The following is a 17071-nucleotide window of genomic DNA, read 5'->3' as shown; positions in this document are numbered from 1 at the left end:
TCTTTTTTTCTTGTGCTTATCTTTCCCATGCACTGTATTTTGATGTACTTATCCGTTATTGTCATCATTATGATCTGATTAACTGGGTTATTTATTTATTCAATCATTCACCACCACTCAAATGCAAAAAGGGCCTTTCAGTCTTAAAAGCAATGGCAACCAAAGGAATTGAACAACGCCACCTCTTCCTGCTATACCAATCACTCGTCCTCAGTGTGATCGACTACGGACTTGGGCTAACAACACCGTCTCAAAGCAACCTCCTAAAATTAGAAAGAGTCCAAAATGAAGCTATGAGGCTGATCCTTGGAACAACAAAAGACACGCCCACAGAAACCATGCGATACCTGCTTGACCTTCCTTCAGTGCAGGCCAGAAACAAGTTAGAACAGGTCAAGACCTACTTCAAAGCATTAGAAAACCCTCAAAACCCACTGCATGACGCAGTCAAAGAACCAAAAGGCAGCCGTCTAGGACGAGGAAGATCATGGATGGGGCAAGCAGAAGACACAATCCAGCTAGTATGCCGACTTCAAGACCTGAAAGAAACAAAAGAATGGGAGAAAAACCCCGAAAACCTCAACCATCTATTCAACACAGTCATTTCACCCACTCTAGGAAGACATTGTCGGGAATGGCCAGAGGGCAAAACTGATGCGGAAGTGAAGCTGCTTATAGAAGAAAACAGTAAAGAAGAGGACATCATCATATACACAGATGGCTCAGTCACCAAAGACCAGTCTGGCTGGGGATTCACTGCGAAACAAAATGGAAAAACAATTTGGGAAGAGAATGCTGCCTACAAAGTCACAACCTCCAGCCTAACGATGGAAGTTGAAGCTGTGACACATGCCCTCCAGTGGCTATCGTCCTTCCATACGCCCGGAAACCAACATGCCATGATTCTAACCGACTCAATGAACCTCATACAGAAAATTGAAAACGGAATGGGAAGCCCAGAGTGGCATAACGCAATGCGCAACTTTCAGATTAAAAAACTCACATGGTCATACTGCCCGGGACATGCAGGTGTTAAGGGAAATGAGCGAGCTGACAGACTTGCTGGTAACGCAACACCAACGAGCGGCCTACATCTAGGAAAATCGGAAATCCTCAGAAAAGTCAAAGAATACCAAAAAGAACAGGTACAAGGCCATCACACCATCGATCGCCTCAAAGAAATAGAAGCAGAGAGAGGGAGCGGCCGCAAATCTAACATGAAAGGTAGAGCACGATGCTTTGCAAATCAAACAAATATCGGCATCATTTCCAAACCAACATTGCGCAAATTTCTTCAAAACGGAACAGAGTCTCTGTGGGCCTTTCCAAACACAATAGACCGAGCAACACACTAGACGCCACGTTCTTGGCATCAGAGATCTTTTCCCATCCCTCTTGCGGCCAGTCAGTGGCGGCTGTGTGTGTTTGTGTGTATGTGTGCTTTTGAGTGCGTTTGTGAATGCGCGAGAGTGAAACTGTACACAAGTGTCAGGAGAGATATGTGTACGTGTGTGTGTGTGTGTGTGTGTGTGTGTGAGGGGAGGTGGGAGTGCGGGGGGAGGTGGGGTAGAGGATGAGGTATGTGAGTGTATGCATGCCTACACTGTGGGAGCAACAGGATATTGGAACGTGTATATATATATATATATATATATATATATATATATATATATATATATATATATATCTTTGTATGTACGTGTGTGGAGTTGGGGGTGGGAGATATGGGCGTATGTGTGTGTGCTTGTACAAGTAAGTGTTCATCTCTGTGAGTGTGTGTTTGTGTGTGTGTGTGTGTGCCGTGGAAGCTGCGATACGTAGACTAGAAATGAGTGTGTGGAGGAGGGGGTAGAGGAGGTGCAAGGTAATGTGTGTGTGTGTGTGTGTGTGTGTGTGTTGGAGCTCATGTACGTTTATATGTATTTGACTGTGCTTTCATATGTGCTTGTACAAGTAAGTGTTCATCTCTGTGAGTGTGTGTTTGTGTTTGTGTGTGTGTGTGTGTGCCGTGGAAGCTGCGATACTTAGACTAGAAATAAGTGTGTGGAGGAGGGGGGTAGAGGAGGTGCACGGTAATGCGTGTGTGTGTGTGTGTGTTGGAGCTCATGTACGTTTATATGTATTTGACTGTGCTTTCATATATGTGAAACTGCATGTCTGGTGCATTTCTTTTATGCATGTGTGGGTGTATGTGTGAATGTGTGTCTTCATTTTTTACATTTATTTGCTTATTTATCACCATTGTTGTCTTATTTATTTATTTATTTATGTTTTATTATTATCATTTTATTAGTATTACTAATATTATTACTACTACCTTTTTCTATATTATAATTATTATTTATTTATTTATTTATTTATTTATTTATGCAAGCTTATCTATTATTTATTCCCCCGTTTTTTTTTTTTTTTTTTTTTTTTTTTTTTTTTTGTGTGTGTGTGGTTGTGTGTGTGTTTTTTTTTTTTTTTTTTTTTTCTTCCCAAGGCCTGACTAAGCGCGTTGGGTTACGCTGCTGGTCAGGCATCTGCTTGGCAGATGTGGTGTAGCGTATATGGTTTTGTCCGAACGCAGTGACGCCTCCTTGGGCTACTGAAACTGAAACTGAAACTGATTCACCACCACCACCACCATTACTATTATTATTATTATTATTAGTAGTAGTAGTAGTAGTAGTAGTAGTAGTAGTCCTCAAGGCTGACTAAGCGCGTTGGGTTATGCTGCTCAGTGAGTGAGGCATTTGCTTAGCAGGTGTGGTACAGCGTATGTGGATTTGTCCGAACGCAGTGACGCCTCCTTGAGTACAGTAACTGAACTGGGGCTTGGGGGGTGGGGGTGGGGAGGTTGGGGGTTGGGGGTTGGGCATCAAACCACAAAACAAATGAACTCCTTTTCTTCTTCTTCTTTTTTTTTTCTTCTACAACAACAACTACTACTACCACTTCTTCTCCTCTATCTTCTCTCTTAACTATGTGAAGAGTAATTTGTATTTGTATTTGTTTTTTTTTTTATTTTTTTTTATATCACAACAGATTTCTCTGTGTGAAATTCGGGCTGTTCTCCCCAGGGAGAGCGCGTCGCTACACTACAGCGCCACCCATTTTCTTTAATTTATTATTATAAAAAAAAAAAAAAAAATTCTTGCGTGCAGTTTTGTTTGTTTTTCTTATCGAAGTGGATTTTCCTACAGAATTTTGCCAGGAACAACCCTTTTTTTTGCCGTGGGTTCTTTTACGTGTGCTAAGTTCATGCTGCACACGGGACCTCGGTTTATCGTCTCATCCGAATGACTAGCGTCCAGACCACCACTCAAGGTCTATGGAGGGGGAGAAAATATCGGCGGCTGAGCCGTGATTCGAACCAGCGCGCTCAGATTCTCTCGCTTCCAAGGCGGACGCGATACCTCTAGGCCATCACTTCACATTAGGTTCGCCGCATAGGACTGTTCACCGGATTTTTCCATGTATGTCAGTTAAGTTTCAAAACCTTTTCGGACGGGTGCAATAGCCGAGTGGTTAAAGCGTTGGACTTTCAATCTGAGGGTCCCGGGTTCCAATCTCAGTAACGGCGCCTGGTGGATAAAGGGTGGAGATTTTTCCGATCTCCCAGGTCCAACATATGTGTAGACCCCCTTCGTGTGTATACGCAAGCAGAAGGTCAAATACATACGTTAAAGATCCTGTCAGCGTTCGGCGGATTATGGAAACAAGAACGTGCCCAGCATGCACCCCCGCCCTCCCCCGAAAACGGAGTATGGCTGCCTACATGGCGGGGTAAAAACGGTCATATACATAAAAGCCCACTCGTGTACATACGAGTGAATGTGGGAGTTGCAACTCAAGAGCGAAGAAGAAGAAGAATAAGAAGAACCTTTTCGGAAACAAGAAAAAAATCAAAACAACAACAACAAACAAACAAAAACAACAAAAAATTGAAACAAACGGAGTACAAGGGTGGCGGAAGAAATGGAAGCGGGCTAACTAGCAAAATGGCTGACAGATATCAACGAAAAACCAAACAGCTCACTAACCCTGCCATGCAAGGTTATTCATTTTTCAAAGGTGTAGTTTTTTTTGTTTTTTTGGTGCAGGGTAGGGAACTCTTCCCTGTAGGTATGGCCTGGAGTCTCAACAGAATTAATTCCCTTTCAGCGGAAGAGTTCCACATCAGAGAGAGAGAGAGAGAGAGAGAGAGAGACCTTGTGGTCATCACACACACAAACACACACACATACACGTGCGCGCGCGCTGACGTGTGCACACACATGCGAATACATTCACACATTCGCACATAGATACACACATACATAAATACACATTAACGAACATACACATGCATGCACACACACGCTGATATAAGCGCGCGCGCGCACACACATAGGCACACACACACACACACACACGCGCGCGCGCGCACGCATGCACACATATACAAACAAACACACACACACACACACACTCTCTCTCTCCTGTCTCTCTCTCTCCCCTCTATCTCTCCCCCTCCCTTTCTCCTACTTACTCTTCCCCTGTCTCTCCCATTCTCTATCTCACTCTCACTCTCCCCCACCTCTCTCGCTCTCTCTTCCCCCCTATTCTTTCTCTCTCCCCCATCTCTCCCTTTCCCTCTCTCTCCCCTCCTCTTTCTCCCTCTCTCCCCCCCTTTCTCTCTCCTCCTCTCTCTCTCTGCCACTTACTCTTCCCTTGTCTCTCTCTCCCCCACCTCTCTCTCTCCCTCTCTCTCCCCATCCCTCCCTTTCTCACTCCCCCCTCTCTCCCCCTCTCTCTCCCTCCCCATCCCTCCCCCTCTCTCTCCCCTCTCTCCCCCTCTCTCTCCCCCTCTCTCTCCCCCCTCTCTCTCCCTCCCTCTCTCTCCCCATCCCTCCCTTTCTCACTCCCCCCTCTCTCCCCCTCTCTCTCCCTCCCCATCCCTCCCCCTCTCTCTCCCCCTCTCTCCCCCTCTCTCTCCCCCTCTCTCTCCCCCTCTCTCCCCCCTCTCTATCTCTCTCCCTCCTCTCTCTCTCTCCCCCTCCCCCTCTCTCCCCCTCTCTCTCCCCCTCTCTCTCCCCCCTCTCTATCTCTCTCCCTCCTCTCTCTCTCTCTCTCTCCCCCTCCCCCTCTCTCCCCCTCTCTCTCACCCCACGCTCTCCCCCCCCCTCTCTCTCCCATCTCTCTCTCTCCTACCCCTCTCTTTCTCTCCCCCCCCTCTCTCTCCCCCCCCTCTCTCTCCCCCACCTCTCTCTCCCCACCTCTCCCCCTCTCTCTCTCCCACCTCTCTCTCCCCCTCTCTCTCCCCCTCTTTCCCTCTCCACCACCTCTCTCTCTCCCCCCGCCCTCTTTCTCTCTCTCTCTCTGCCCCCCCTCTCCCCCTCCTCCTCCAATCCCTCCCAGGGGGATGGCAATCCTATAGAGTGCACAGTGAGTTACGGAGGCAGCCCATCCTGGGAAGCAGCTAAACGAGAATGTGATCGATAGGATTGGGATCAGGCTTTAGTTGTCGCCCCTACCTCCCCCCCCCGCCCACCTCTCTCTCTCCCTCCTCCCCTCCCTCCTTACCTAGCCCAGCTCCTCATTCACCACCTATTCCACCCCTTCCATCCGTCCCTCACCCCCCCCCCGGTCCACCCCCCCCACCCCCACGCTCCCACTCCCTCGCTGCCTGACTAATAATCAATATTTCAGCTCTGATCTGTTATTTTCTCATTGTGTTTCTCATTCCCCTGCCATACCCACACCCCCTCTCCTCTCTCCCTCTTCCTCTCTACTCCCTCTCCCTCTTTCCCCCTCTCTCTCTCTCCTCCCTCTCTCTTTCTCTCTCTCCCCCTCTCCCTCTCCTCTCTCTCTCTTTTTCTCTCTTCCTCTATCTCCCACCTTCTCTCCCTCTCTATCTCCTCTCTCTCTCCTCTCTCACCCTTTCTCTCTCTCTTTATCTCTCCCCTCTCTCTCCCTCCCCCTCTCTCTCCCTCCCTCTCTCTCTCCATCTCTCTCTAGAGTTATATTTAGAGATTTTGTTTGTTTGTTTGTTTGGTGATGAAATGCTGTTAAGCAGAATGTTGCTTTGCATTTAAGAGGATTTAAGAATTAATCCCCGTCACCCCCTTGTCAATAGACCCTTACAGGTAATGACAATAAAAATGTCAAAGTGTCAAAGTGTCAAGTGTCTCTCTCTCTCCCTCTCTCTCTCTCTCTCCCTCTCTCTCTCCTACCTCTCTCCCTCTCTTTCTCTCTCCCCCCTCTCTCTCCCCCACCTCTCTCTCTCCCACCTCTCTCTCCCCCCCTCTCTCTCCCCCACCTCTCTCTCTCCCCCTTTCTCTCCCCCCCCCTCTCTCTGTCCACCACCTCTCTCTCTCCTCGCCCCCCTCTCTCTCTCTCTCTCTGCCCCCCCTCTCCCCCTCCACCTCCAATCCCTCCCAGGGGGATGGCAATCCTATAGAGTGCACAGTGAGTTACGGAGGCAGCTTATCCTGGGAAGCAGCTAAACGAGAATGTGATCGATAGGATTGGGATCAGGCTTTAGTTGTCGCCCCTACCTCCCCCCCCCACCTCTCTCTCTCTCCCTCCTCCCCTCCCTCCTTACCCAGCCCAGCCCCTCATTCACCACGCCTTCCACCCCTTCCATCCGTCCCTCACCCCCCAGTCCCCCCCACGCCCCCACTCCCTCACTGCCTGACTAATAATCAATATTTCAGCTCTGATCTGTTATTTTCTCATTGTGTTTCTCATTCCCCTGCCATACCCCGACCCCCCCTCTCCTCTCACTCTCTTTCTCTCTCTCTCCCTCTCTCTCTCCTCTCTTTCCTCCCTCTCTCTTTCTCTCTCTCTCCTCCCTCTCTCTCTCCTCTATCTCTTTCTCTCTCCCTCTATCTCCTACCCCCTCTCCATCTCCTCTCTCTCTCCTCTCTCTCCCTTTCTCTCTCTCTTTATCTCTACCCTCTCTCTCCCCCTCCCTCCCCCCCTCTCTCCCTCTCCCTCCCCCTCCCTCTCTCTCTCCCCTTCTCTCTCCCCCTCTCTATCTCCCCCCTCCTCTCTCCCCTCCCCTCTCTCTCCCCCTCTCTCTCTCCCCCACCTCTCTCTCTCCCCCTTTCCCCCCCCCTCTCTCTCCCCCTCCCCCTCCAATCCCTCCCAGGGGGATGGCAATCCTATAGAGTGCACAGTGAGTTACGGAGGCAGCCTATCCTGGGAAGCAGCTAATCGATCTGTGATCGATAGGATTGGGATCAGGCTTTAGTTGTCGCCCCTACCTCCCCCCCCACCTCTCTCTCTCCCTTCTCCCCTCCCTCCTTACCCAGCCCAGCCCCTCATTCACCACCTCTTCCACCCCTTCCATCCGTCCCTCACCCCCCCAGTCCCCCCCACCCCCACGCCCCCACTCCCTCGCTGCCTGACTAATAATATTTCAGCTCTGATCTCTCATTGTGTTTCTCATTCCCCTGCCATACCCACACTCCCTCTTCCCTCTCTCTCTTTCTCTCTCTCTCTCCCTCTCTCTCTCCTCTCTTTCCTCCCTCTCTCTGTCTCTCTCTCTCCTCCCTCTCTCTCTCCTCTATCTCTTTCTCTATCTCCCACCCCCTCTCCATCTCCTCTCTCTCTCCTCTCTCTCCCTTTCTCTCTCTCTTTATCTCTACCCTCTCTCTCCCCCTCCCTCCCCCTCCCTCCCTCTCTCCCCCTCTCTATCTCCCCCTCTTCTCTCTCTCTCCCCTCCCCTCTCTCTCCCCCTCTCTCTTCCCCACCTCTCTCTCTCCCCCTCCCCCCCTCTCTCTCCCCCTTCCCCCTCCAATCCCTCCCAGGGGGATGGCAATCCTATGGAGTGCATAGTGAGTTACGGAGGCAGCCTATCCTGGGAAGCAGCTAAACGAGAATGTGATCGATAGGATTGGGATCAGGCTTTAGTTGTCGCCCCTACCTCCCCCCCACCTCTCTCTCTCCCTTCTCCCCTCCCTCCTTACCCAGCCCAGCCCCTCATTCACCACCTCTTCCACCCCTTCCATCCGTCCCTCACCCCCCCAGTCCCCCCCCACCCCCACGCCCCCACTCCCTCGCTGCCTGACTAATAATATTTCAGCTCTGATCTCTCATTGTGTTTCTCATTCCCCTGCCATACCCACACCCCCTCTTCCCTCTCTCTCTTTCTCTCTCTCTCTCCCTCTCTCTCTCCTCTCTTTCCTCCCTCTCTCTGTCTCTCTCTCTCCTCCCTCTCTCTCTCCTCTATCTCTTTCTCTATCTCCCACCCCTCTCCATCTCCTCTCTCTCTCCTCTCTCTCCCTTTCTCTCTCTCTTTATCTCTACCCTCTCTCTCCCCCTCCCTCCCCCTCCCTCCCTCTCTCCCCCTCTCTATCTCCCCCTCTTCTCTCTCTCTCCCCTCCCCTCTCTCTCCCCCTCTCTCTTCCCCACCTCTCTCTCTCCCCCTCCCCCCCTCTCTCTCCCCCTTCCCCTCCAATCCCTCCCAGGGGGATGGCAATCCTATGGAGTGCATAGTGAGTTACGGAGGCAGCCTATCCTGGGAAGCAGCTAAACGAGAATGTGATCGATAGGATTGGGATCAGGCTTTAGTTGTCGCCCCTACCTCCCCCCCACCTCTCTCTCTCCCTTCTCCCCTCCCTCCTTACCCAGCCCAGCCCCTCATTCACCACCTCTTCCACCCCTTCCATCCGTCCCTCACCCCCCCAGTCCCCCCCACCCCCACGCCCCCACTCCCTCGCTACCTGACTAATAATCAATATTTCAGCTCTGATCTGTTATTTTCTCATTGTGTTTCTCATTCCCCTGCCATACCCCCACCCCCTCTCCTCTCTTTCTCTCTCTCTCCCTCTCTCTCCTCCCTCTCCCTCTTTCTATTTCTCTCTCCCCCTCTCTCTCTTTTTCTCTCTCCTCTCTCTCCCACCCCCTCTCCCTCTCTATCTCCTCTCTTTCCTCTCTCTCCCTTTCTCTCTCTCTCCCCCACCTCTCTCTCCCTCTCTCTACATCTCTCTCTCTCTCTCCCTCTATCTCCTCTCTCTCCCTCTCTCTCTCTCCTCTCTCTCTCTTTCTCTCTCTCTCTCTCCCCCACTCTCTCTTTCTCTCTTCCTGCCTCTCTCTCCTCTGTCTTTCTCCCCCTCTCTCTCTCCCCCCTCTCTCTCTCCCTCTCTTATTCTTCTAATGATGATGTACTGATTGCCTTATGTTTTCACGTATGTGTGCGTACACATGTATTTGCATTTTCATATAATTTCACTAAATAAACACGCATTATAAACTGTATATAGCGTCATATCTGTCTTTATAGCTCTCTCTCTCTATCTCCGTCTGTCTGTCTGTCTGTCTGTCTGTGTCTCTCTCATAGACTCCATCTTCCCCTCTGTCTGTCTCCTTCTGTTTCTCTCATCTTTTCCTGCTTTTGGCGCATTTCTCTCGGCCTCTCTGTCTGTCTGTCTGTCTGTCTGTCTGTCATAATCGATCTATATATCCTTCTGCCCGTCCCTTCCTCTCTTTCCTCTCTGTCTCTGTCTCTCTGTCTCTCTCTCTCTCTCTCTCTCTCTCTCTCGCCTCTCTCTGACTGTTTCTTTGACATCCTTGAATGACACAGGAAACGAATGATGAGCGCCCAGTGGCAGGCCGTCAGCTCAGCTCTACCCAGGTAGGCAGCCTGTTGTGCAAATGACCCCCGTGTTTTGTAAAGCGCTTAATGTTCTTTAATTGTACTTCTTCTTCTTCTTCTGCGTTCACTCGTATGCACACGAGTGGGCTTTTACGTGTATGACCGTTTTTACCCCGCCATGTAGGCAGCCATACTCCGTTTTCGGGGGGGGGGGGTGCATGCTGGGTATGTTCTTGTTTCCATAACCCACCGAACGCTGACATGGATTACAGGATCTTTAACGTGCGTATTTGATCTTCTGCTTGCATATACACACGAAGGGGGGTTCAGGCACTGGCAGGTCTGCACATATGTTGACCTGGGAGATCGTAAAAATCTCCACCCTTTACCCACCAGGCGCCGTCACCGTGATTCGAACCCGGGACCCTCAGATTGAAAGTCCAACGCTTTAACCACTCGGCTATTGCGCCCGTCGAATTGTACTTCAGTGTTCGTTTCATCTTTGATTCCTCTCTCCTTCAAACTGGTTTCTCCCAACTCACCAGTCACCTCCCCTCCCCTCCTCTCCTACCTTTAACTCTCTCCATACGAACGGCGAAAGAGACGACGTTAACAGCGTTTCACCCCAATTTCCATCATCAAAATATTGCAAGCGGAAGGCTCTTGTACTGAAGAGGTGATTGTTGACAAACAATACCACAATTCTGACGACGGAAGCTAAAGGTTGGGTCATTCAGACACCCACTGGCCATCCGAGGGGTCTGTGTAGAGGAGAAGAGAGGACTGGCCGTACTGAGTGAGTTAACCCTTTCACCGCCAAGCTCGCATTTATGCACAGGCGTGGTAGAGGACCCATGTCACTGAAAGGTAACCATTCATTGGTTTGTAATCCATGAACCTACTGCTGTTAATGTTCGGTGGTAGGATAGGCCATTATTTTCTATACATCGCAGGGGGAATTCCCAGTTATTCTTAGCCACTGTCTTTTCTGTGTTTTTACCACAACGGATTTTTTTTTAACTCTAAATTGACTGGCGGTGAAAGGGTTAAAACGATAACATTCAACTGGTTGAAATTAATACTCCAACAAAATGTCTACAATAACCAGTATGTGAGACGGGACATTAACCTTCCCCCTCCTTCTCCCCCTCCTTCTCCCGCTCTCCTCACATCCACACCCACACCTTCCCACCCACCCACCCACCCACCCGCATTCGAACACTGAATATTTGACTTCACGGATCGGGTGTTAATAAATACATCAACAACGTACCGTTTAATTAATCAAGCGTCTATCGTCCAATGACAGTTTGGCGTGATTTTGAAGTATTTCAAAGACATACTCACACACTCACGCACACACAAACAACACCACCCCCCCGTCCCCCCTCCCCACACATTACACACCCACACCCACCCAACACCCACACGTTCCCAACCCACCCTCATCACATAATCCCCCCCTACCCCCGGCCCCCCGCGCACACACACACACACACACACACACACACACACACATTACACACCCACATCCATCCGAATACACATTACTAACACCCACACCCACCAACACCCACACCTACCCCACCCACCCTCATCAAACACTACCACCACCAACACACACACACACACACACACACACACACACCCATCGACAAAACACGTTACAGCCCCCCCCCCCCCCACCACACACACACACCTCACACACACTTCACACACCCCTACCAACCACCCCGCCAACCCCACCCCACCCAACACAACTCAACAACAACAAACAAACAAACAAAAAACTTGAAATAGTTATATATAACTCTCACTTAGCTCAATCTTTCGTAATTCTTCCTGATGTAATCTCTGCTACTTTTTTTTTTTTTCATGTATCTATTACTGTATCAGTCATCCCAACACCTCCACGCATCGCTCCCCCCCACCCAGCCCCACCCTAAATCCCAACATGCGCGCACACACATGTACTACGCCCCCTCGCCCCCCCCCCCCCACACACACACACACCTCCCCCCCCCCCCCCAAACCCCGTCTTCAGTATCAGCATCAGTAGCTGAAGGAGGCGTCAATGCGTTCGGATAAATCAAAATACACGACACCACATCTACAAAGCAGATGCCTGACCAGCAGCGTGACCAGTCTAAGATCACTTACCGGTGAAAAGACGTTGAACTAAAGAAAGAAAGAAAGAAAGAAAGAAAGAAACAACACACTTTCTGTTGAAACTACTAAAACTCTTATTTCTGCTTTTGTGCTATCACGAATTGTCAACTGTAATTCTCTTCTCACAGGCTGTCCACAGAATATTCTTCAGCGAATTAAAAAACTTCAAAACAATGCTGTCCGTCTGACTCTCAGAGTCCCACGTACTGATCACATTTCTCCTCACCTCCGCACTCTACATTGGCTCCCCACTGAAGCGAGAATTAAATACAAAGTTTCGTGTCTCTGCTATTCTGCTTTCCATTCCGCAGGACCTACTTATCTTTCTGACCTTATCAGTGTTTACACTCCCACAAGAAATCTCCGCTCTTCCTCTGACTGTTATCTTCTGAAACTTCCTCGTATCAATACAAGAACCTATGGTGAACATTATTTCTTCTTTGCTGCTCCTCACATCTGGAACATCCGTGCATCTGATTCTATTTCTGCTTTTCGCTCATCACTAAAGACTCATCTTTTTAAAACCTATCTATAAGTACTCTGTTTCCTGCACCACCCATGTCAGCTCACTTTGGATTTGTGTAGAGTGGGAAAGCGAGAGTGTGAGTTGGGGTGGGGAGGGGGGGTGGGGCGAGTTGAGAAAGAGTGGTCATGAATGTTTTATGTTACTTGTAATATTTTTCTTTCATGTAAAGCGCCCTGAGCTCTTAGTGAGAAAGGGCGCTATATAAATGTACATTATTATTATTATTATTATTATTATTATTATTAACACAGTACCTGTGGGTCATGCTGCAATACCACCTGCACACAGCCCAGGCTGGCCGAGCGGACAGCCGCGTGCAGCGCCGTGCGCCCCTCGCCGTCGACCGCGCGTGCGTCGGCGCCCAGGGCCAGCAGGGCCTCGGCCAACAGCGGCCTCCGCCTCTCGGCCGCCCAGTGCAGCGCCGTGCGGCCCCCGCGGTCCGCCTGGTTCAAGTCCGCGCCGTAGGTCGCCAGGACGTGGCAGGTCTCCAGCAGCCCCGACCACCCCTCCTCCTCCTCGTCCTCGTCCTCCTCCTGCTCCTCTCCATCTCTTCCTTCTTCTCCTCCTCTTCCCCTTCCTCCTCCTCCTCTGCCGCCCCTCCCCCTTCCTCTTTCACCGGGATGGTGGTGGGGGTGGGGGGTGAGGAGGAGTTTGGGGGAGTGGGGGTGGAGGTGGTGGTTGTTGTTGTGGTGGTGGTGGTGGAGGAAGCGGTGGGAGGAGGAGGAGGGTGAGGAGGAGGAGTAGGAGGAGGAGGGGGTGGGAGAGCGCGCGCAGACCACCAAGGCTGTCGCGCGCTGCTCCTGGTCCACCAGTGACGTCACCAGCTGTCTGGAGCGGGCGGGGCCGGCCGTCTTCAGCACGGAGGCCAGCAGCTGCCAGTTGAGGGTCCGCAGGGACTCCAGGAACAGCACGTGGTCGTCCTCCTTCATCGTCAGGTGGATGTGGCTGGGTTCGTGTTCTGTGGTGCGGTGTGTGTGTGTGTGTGTGTGGGGGGGGGTGTTGTTGTTGTTGTTGTTGTTGTTGTTGTTTGTGTTTGCAGAGGGTTGGGGGTTCGTTTCTGAGCAGTAAGTTTGTTGAACGGAGCAAGAAAGTCACACAGCTAGCTGATGGCCCGTTATCCACACGAACTGAGCACACGTGAAAGAACGTCTGTTGGAAGTCACTCGTTGATAAAAGTTTCTCTGGCCCAGGCAACTTCGATGCAGAAGCTGTGAGCATAGCCCACTCAAAGCCTGTCTGTCCATTCCTGAATCATTTTTTGCTGACGAAGGTAGTGAGAGACCATCGAGCCTAAACACACAAAAGCAATTCAAACTTTCGATTCTGAGTGAAGTGAAGGAAACATTCTGCTCTGTCGGGACCACTTTCATGTTGTCCTGTATAATTATCTTAGATTTTTTTGGGGGGTGGGGGGGTTTGAGGGGGGCGGGGGGGGGGGGGGGGGTAAGGGTGCGGGGTGGGGTGGTGGCGATAGTTGAAAATTATTTTAATAGAATTTACTGAAACAATGTATATTTCTTTCTCAAACAGTTATATTTGTTTTCATTTGTACTTTTCTGTATGATGGATTATCAAAGTTTCGTTGAAATAGAAATTGTTTTTGTTTTCATAGTTGAATTCACTTTCAGATAATATTTTCTTTAATTAAGATTGTGGATTATTTGTTCGAGGGCTGCAGCAAACGATAACTGCTACAATGAAGTGTTCTGGAGTCCATTGGTTAATTGTGAACCTGTTCGCCACGTGGTCTTTGTAGACACTGAACTTCTGAAACTCTCACTTTCGCAGAAACATCTTTTATTTGGTCCTTTTTTTATATATTAATTTCATGTACCAGAGGCAACATGTCCGAATAACAAACTACACCACCCCCGTGAACATTTTAACGTCCACAATAGAAGAGAATGGTTTAAAGTACTGCGTTTTGATAACTCAACAAATGCAAGCCTTCGGTAATGAAATCACACGTTTATGTGAAGTGAATGAGTTCTGAGACAACTACTACCTCCCTCATTGCTGAGTCAGCAGTTGTGTCTGTGTGCCACTCTTCCACGCCTATCCGAGAAGCTGTCCCACAGGACCAATGGTATGGCATCCCACAGAACTGCATCACTTTATCTCCGTTCATTTATGCACAGACATTGTCTTGCAAAACAACAAGATCGTCTCTTTCTGGTTTTACGTTCATTGAGTGTAGTATTTGACATTTTCAGTAATTAAGAGAAGTTGAAAATTAACCCTTTCACCGCCAGTCAATTTAGAGTACAAAATTCCCTTGTGTATAAACACAGAAAAGACAGTGGCTAAGAATAACTGGGGATTCCCTCTGCGATGTAGAGAAAATATGGCCTATCCTACCACCGAACATTAAGAGCAGTAGGTTCATGGATAACAGACCAATGAATGTTCACCTTTCAGTGACACGGGTCCTCTACCACGCCTGTGCATAAATGCGAGCTTGGCGGTGAAAGGGTTAACTCAGTCTTCCGCGTGCGTCCCCCCACAAGGCCTTCAGTATTTGGCAGGCAGGAACCGGACGTCCGACCAGGCTGTTAGTCTCATCCGTGTGCCGTGTATCGTCCACGTACTTCTGACGTTTCATGACATCCAGTTTGCTGGTTTGCGTGCGCTTGCACTGCATTTCTCTCCCGACGGACATGACATCCGGTGACGTCAGCTGCTGTACGATGACGTCACATGTGATTTGTTTGTGCTATTGTGACAGACGTTCCCGCAGATGTTTGTGTTCCCGGCTAATTCCCGCAAATCTGTGGACAGAAAAACCGAATTTTAACATACGCACACACACACACACACACACACACAAACACACACACACACACACACACACACACACATATTCTTAAGTATTTTTCATGTATGCTGTACGAGCGAGGGTTTGTGTGTGTGTGTGTGTGTGTGTGTGTGTGTGTGTGTGTGTGTGTGGGAATGGGTGGGTGGGTGGGTGTGTGGGTGGATCAAGTTCGCATTTCAAGTAGGACATGCACAGAAGCGTTTCCATTTGTGAAACTTCAATATAATATCCAGTCTCTGTGTCTCTGTCTCTGTTAGTTTTGCTGTCCTGAATAGCCGCGTGTCTCTGTCTTTACCTGTAAGTGTAAATGTCCGTCTGTCTCATTCTTCTTGTTCCATCCAACTGTGTTCTGTCTTCATCTTCACACATACACACGCACACACACACACACATGCATGCACACGCACACACACACACACACACACACACTCACAACAACAACAACAACACACACACATGCATGCACACACACACACACACACACACACACACAAACACACACACATGCATGCATACACACACACACACACACGCACACACACACACAAACATACATACACACAAAAAACCCCACATACACACACAAACATACATACACACACACACACACACACACACACACACACACACACACACACACACACACACACACACACACACACACACACACACCAAACACACACACACACACACCCTCACCCAACACCACCAGTGAATACAGACATAATCACTTCCATATAGCACGTGCTTATCGTGAGCGTGTCATCCACACCTCCACACACACAGAGATCGATCGCTGCTAGCACTACACACACACATTCGATCTGTGGCGGTCTATAGATCGATGATTAGGTGACAGGCGTCAAGGACAACACTCGTGTTCACGCCTGCGTTCTTATCGAGGAACAGGGCGGAGAGGCCGTGTGTTTCGATAGTATCAGCTTTTCCTGTGGTGTCAAGTGTGTTGCTGACCTCCGTGATTCTCTTTTGTCAAGGTGTCTGAATAGAGATTGAAATGAGTTTTGATTTTTTTTTTGAGGGCTAGACAAGTGATGTCTTGAATGATTGATAAATAAAACTGATTGGTCAAGTCCAGGAATGGATAAGTATTGCCCTGGGTAAGAAAAATAGTTTGTTTTATTTGAGAGTTGGAGGAGTGTTTGAGGATGTCTATGTATAATCTAGGCTCTTCACAGACAGGTGGAGAGAAACATGGCACTTGCACTTTGTGATTTATGTAGGCACTGTTGAGGCGTGCATGTGCCGATACACGCACCATTCACAAGCACACACACATACACGTGCGCGCACGCCACCCCCCTATGCCCCTCCTCCCCCACATAAAGTACTAATAGCAACAAACCAAACATAACTGGAAAACAAAACGAAAAATGCACAGATAAATCAACCCACGCAGTCTTGGTGTCACATCAACACGCAAGTAGCATCCTGACACCAGTACCTCCCCTTCTTTGCATATAAATCCTGTAACTTCCAACCTTCTCTCTCCACTCACAATCCATCCTCTAAGCTCCTCCACATCCCTTACAACACACACAAACACACACACACACACACACACCCTCACCCAACACCACCAGTGAATACAGACATAATCACTTCCATATAGCACGTGCTTATCGTGAGCGTGTCATCCACACCTCCACACACACAGAGATCGATCGCTGCTAGCACTACACACACACATTCGATCTGTGGCGGTCTATAGATCGATGATTAGGCGACAGGCGTCAAGGACAACACTCGTGTTCACGCCTGCGTTCTTATCGAGGAACAGGGCGGAGAGGCCGTGTGTTTCGATAGTATCAGCTCTTCCGTGGTGTCAAGTGTGTTGCTGACCTCTGTGATTCTCCTATGTCCAGGTGTCTGAACAGAGATCGAAATGAGTTTTGATGATGATTTTTTTTTAAGGGTTAGACAAGTGATGTCTTGAATGACTGATAAATAAAACTGATAAGTCAAGTCCAGATAA

General features: G+C 49.3%; 1 protein-coding gene across 1 annotated transcript in view; it reads right to left on the bottom strand.

Moving 5' to 3' along the window:
• LOC143296292 (uncharacterized) overlaps window positions 1–13192 on the bottom strand; it is a 128458-nt gene extending 115266 nt beyond the window's left edge. Inside the window, exons 1-2 of the mRNA XM_076608144.1 lie at window positions 13040–13192; window positions 12518–12796 (exon numbers count right to left, since the gene is read on the bottom strand). Of these exons, the coding sequence (XP_076464259.1) occupies window positions 12518–12796; window positions 13040–13192 (432 nt within the window). The remainder of the gene's footprint in view (window positions 1–12517; window positions 12797–13039) is intronic.
• Between the last annotated feature and the right edge of the window lie 3879 nt (window positions 13193–17071).

This window comes from Babylonia areolata, chromosome 21 (genome assembly GCF_041734735.1).
Source record: "Babylonia areolata isolate BAREFJ2019XMU chromosome 21, ASM4173473v1, whole genome shotgun sequence".
Lineage (NCBI taxonomy): Eukaryota > Metazoa > Mollusca > Gastropoda > Neogastropoda > Buccinidae > Babylonia > Babylonia areolata.
Note: the sequence above shows the minus strand (reverse complement) of the source record. Positions and strands in the feature narration are given on the sequence as shown.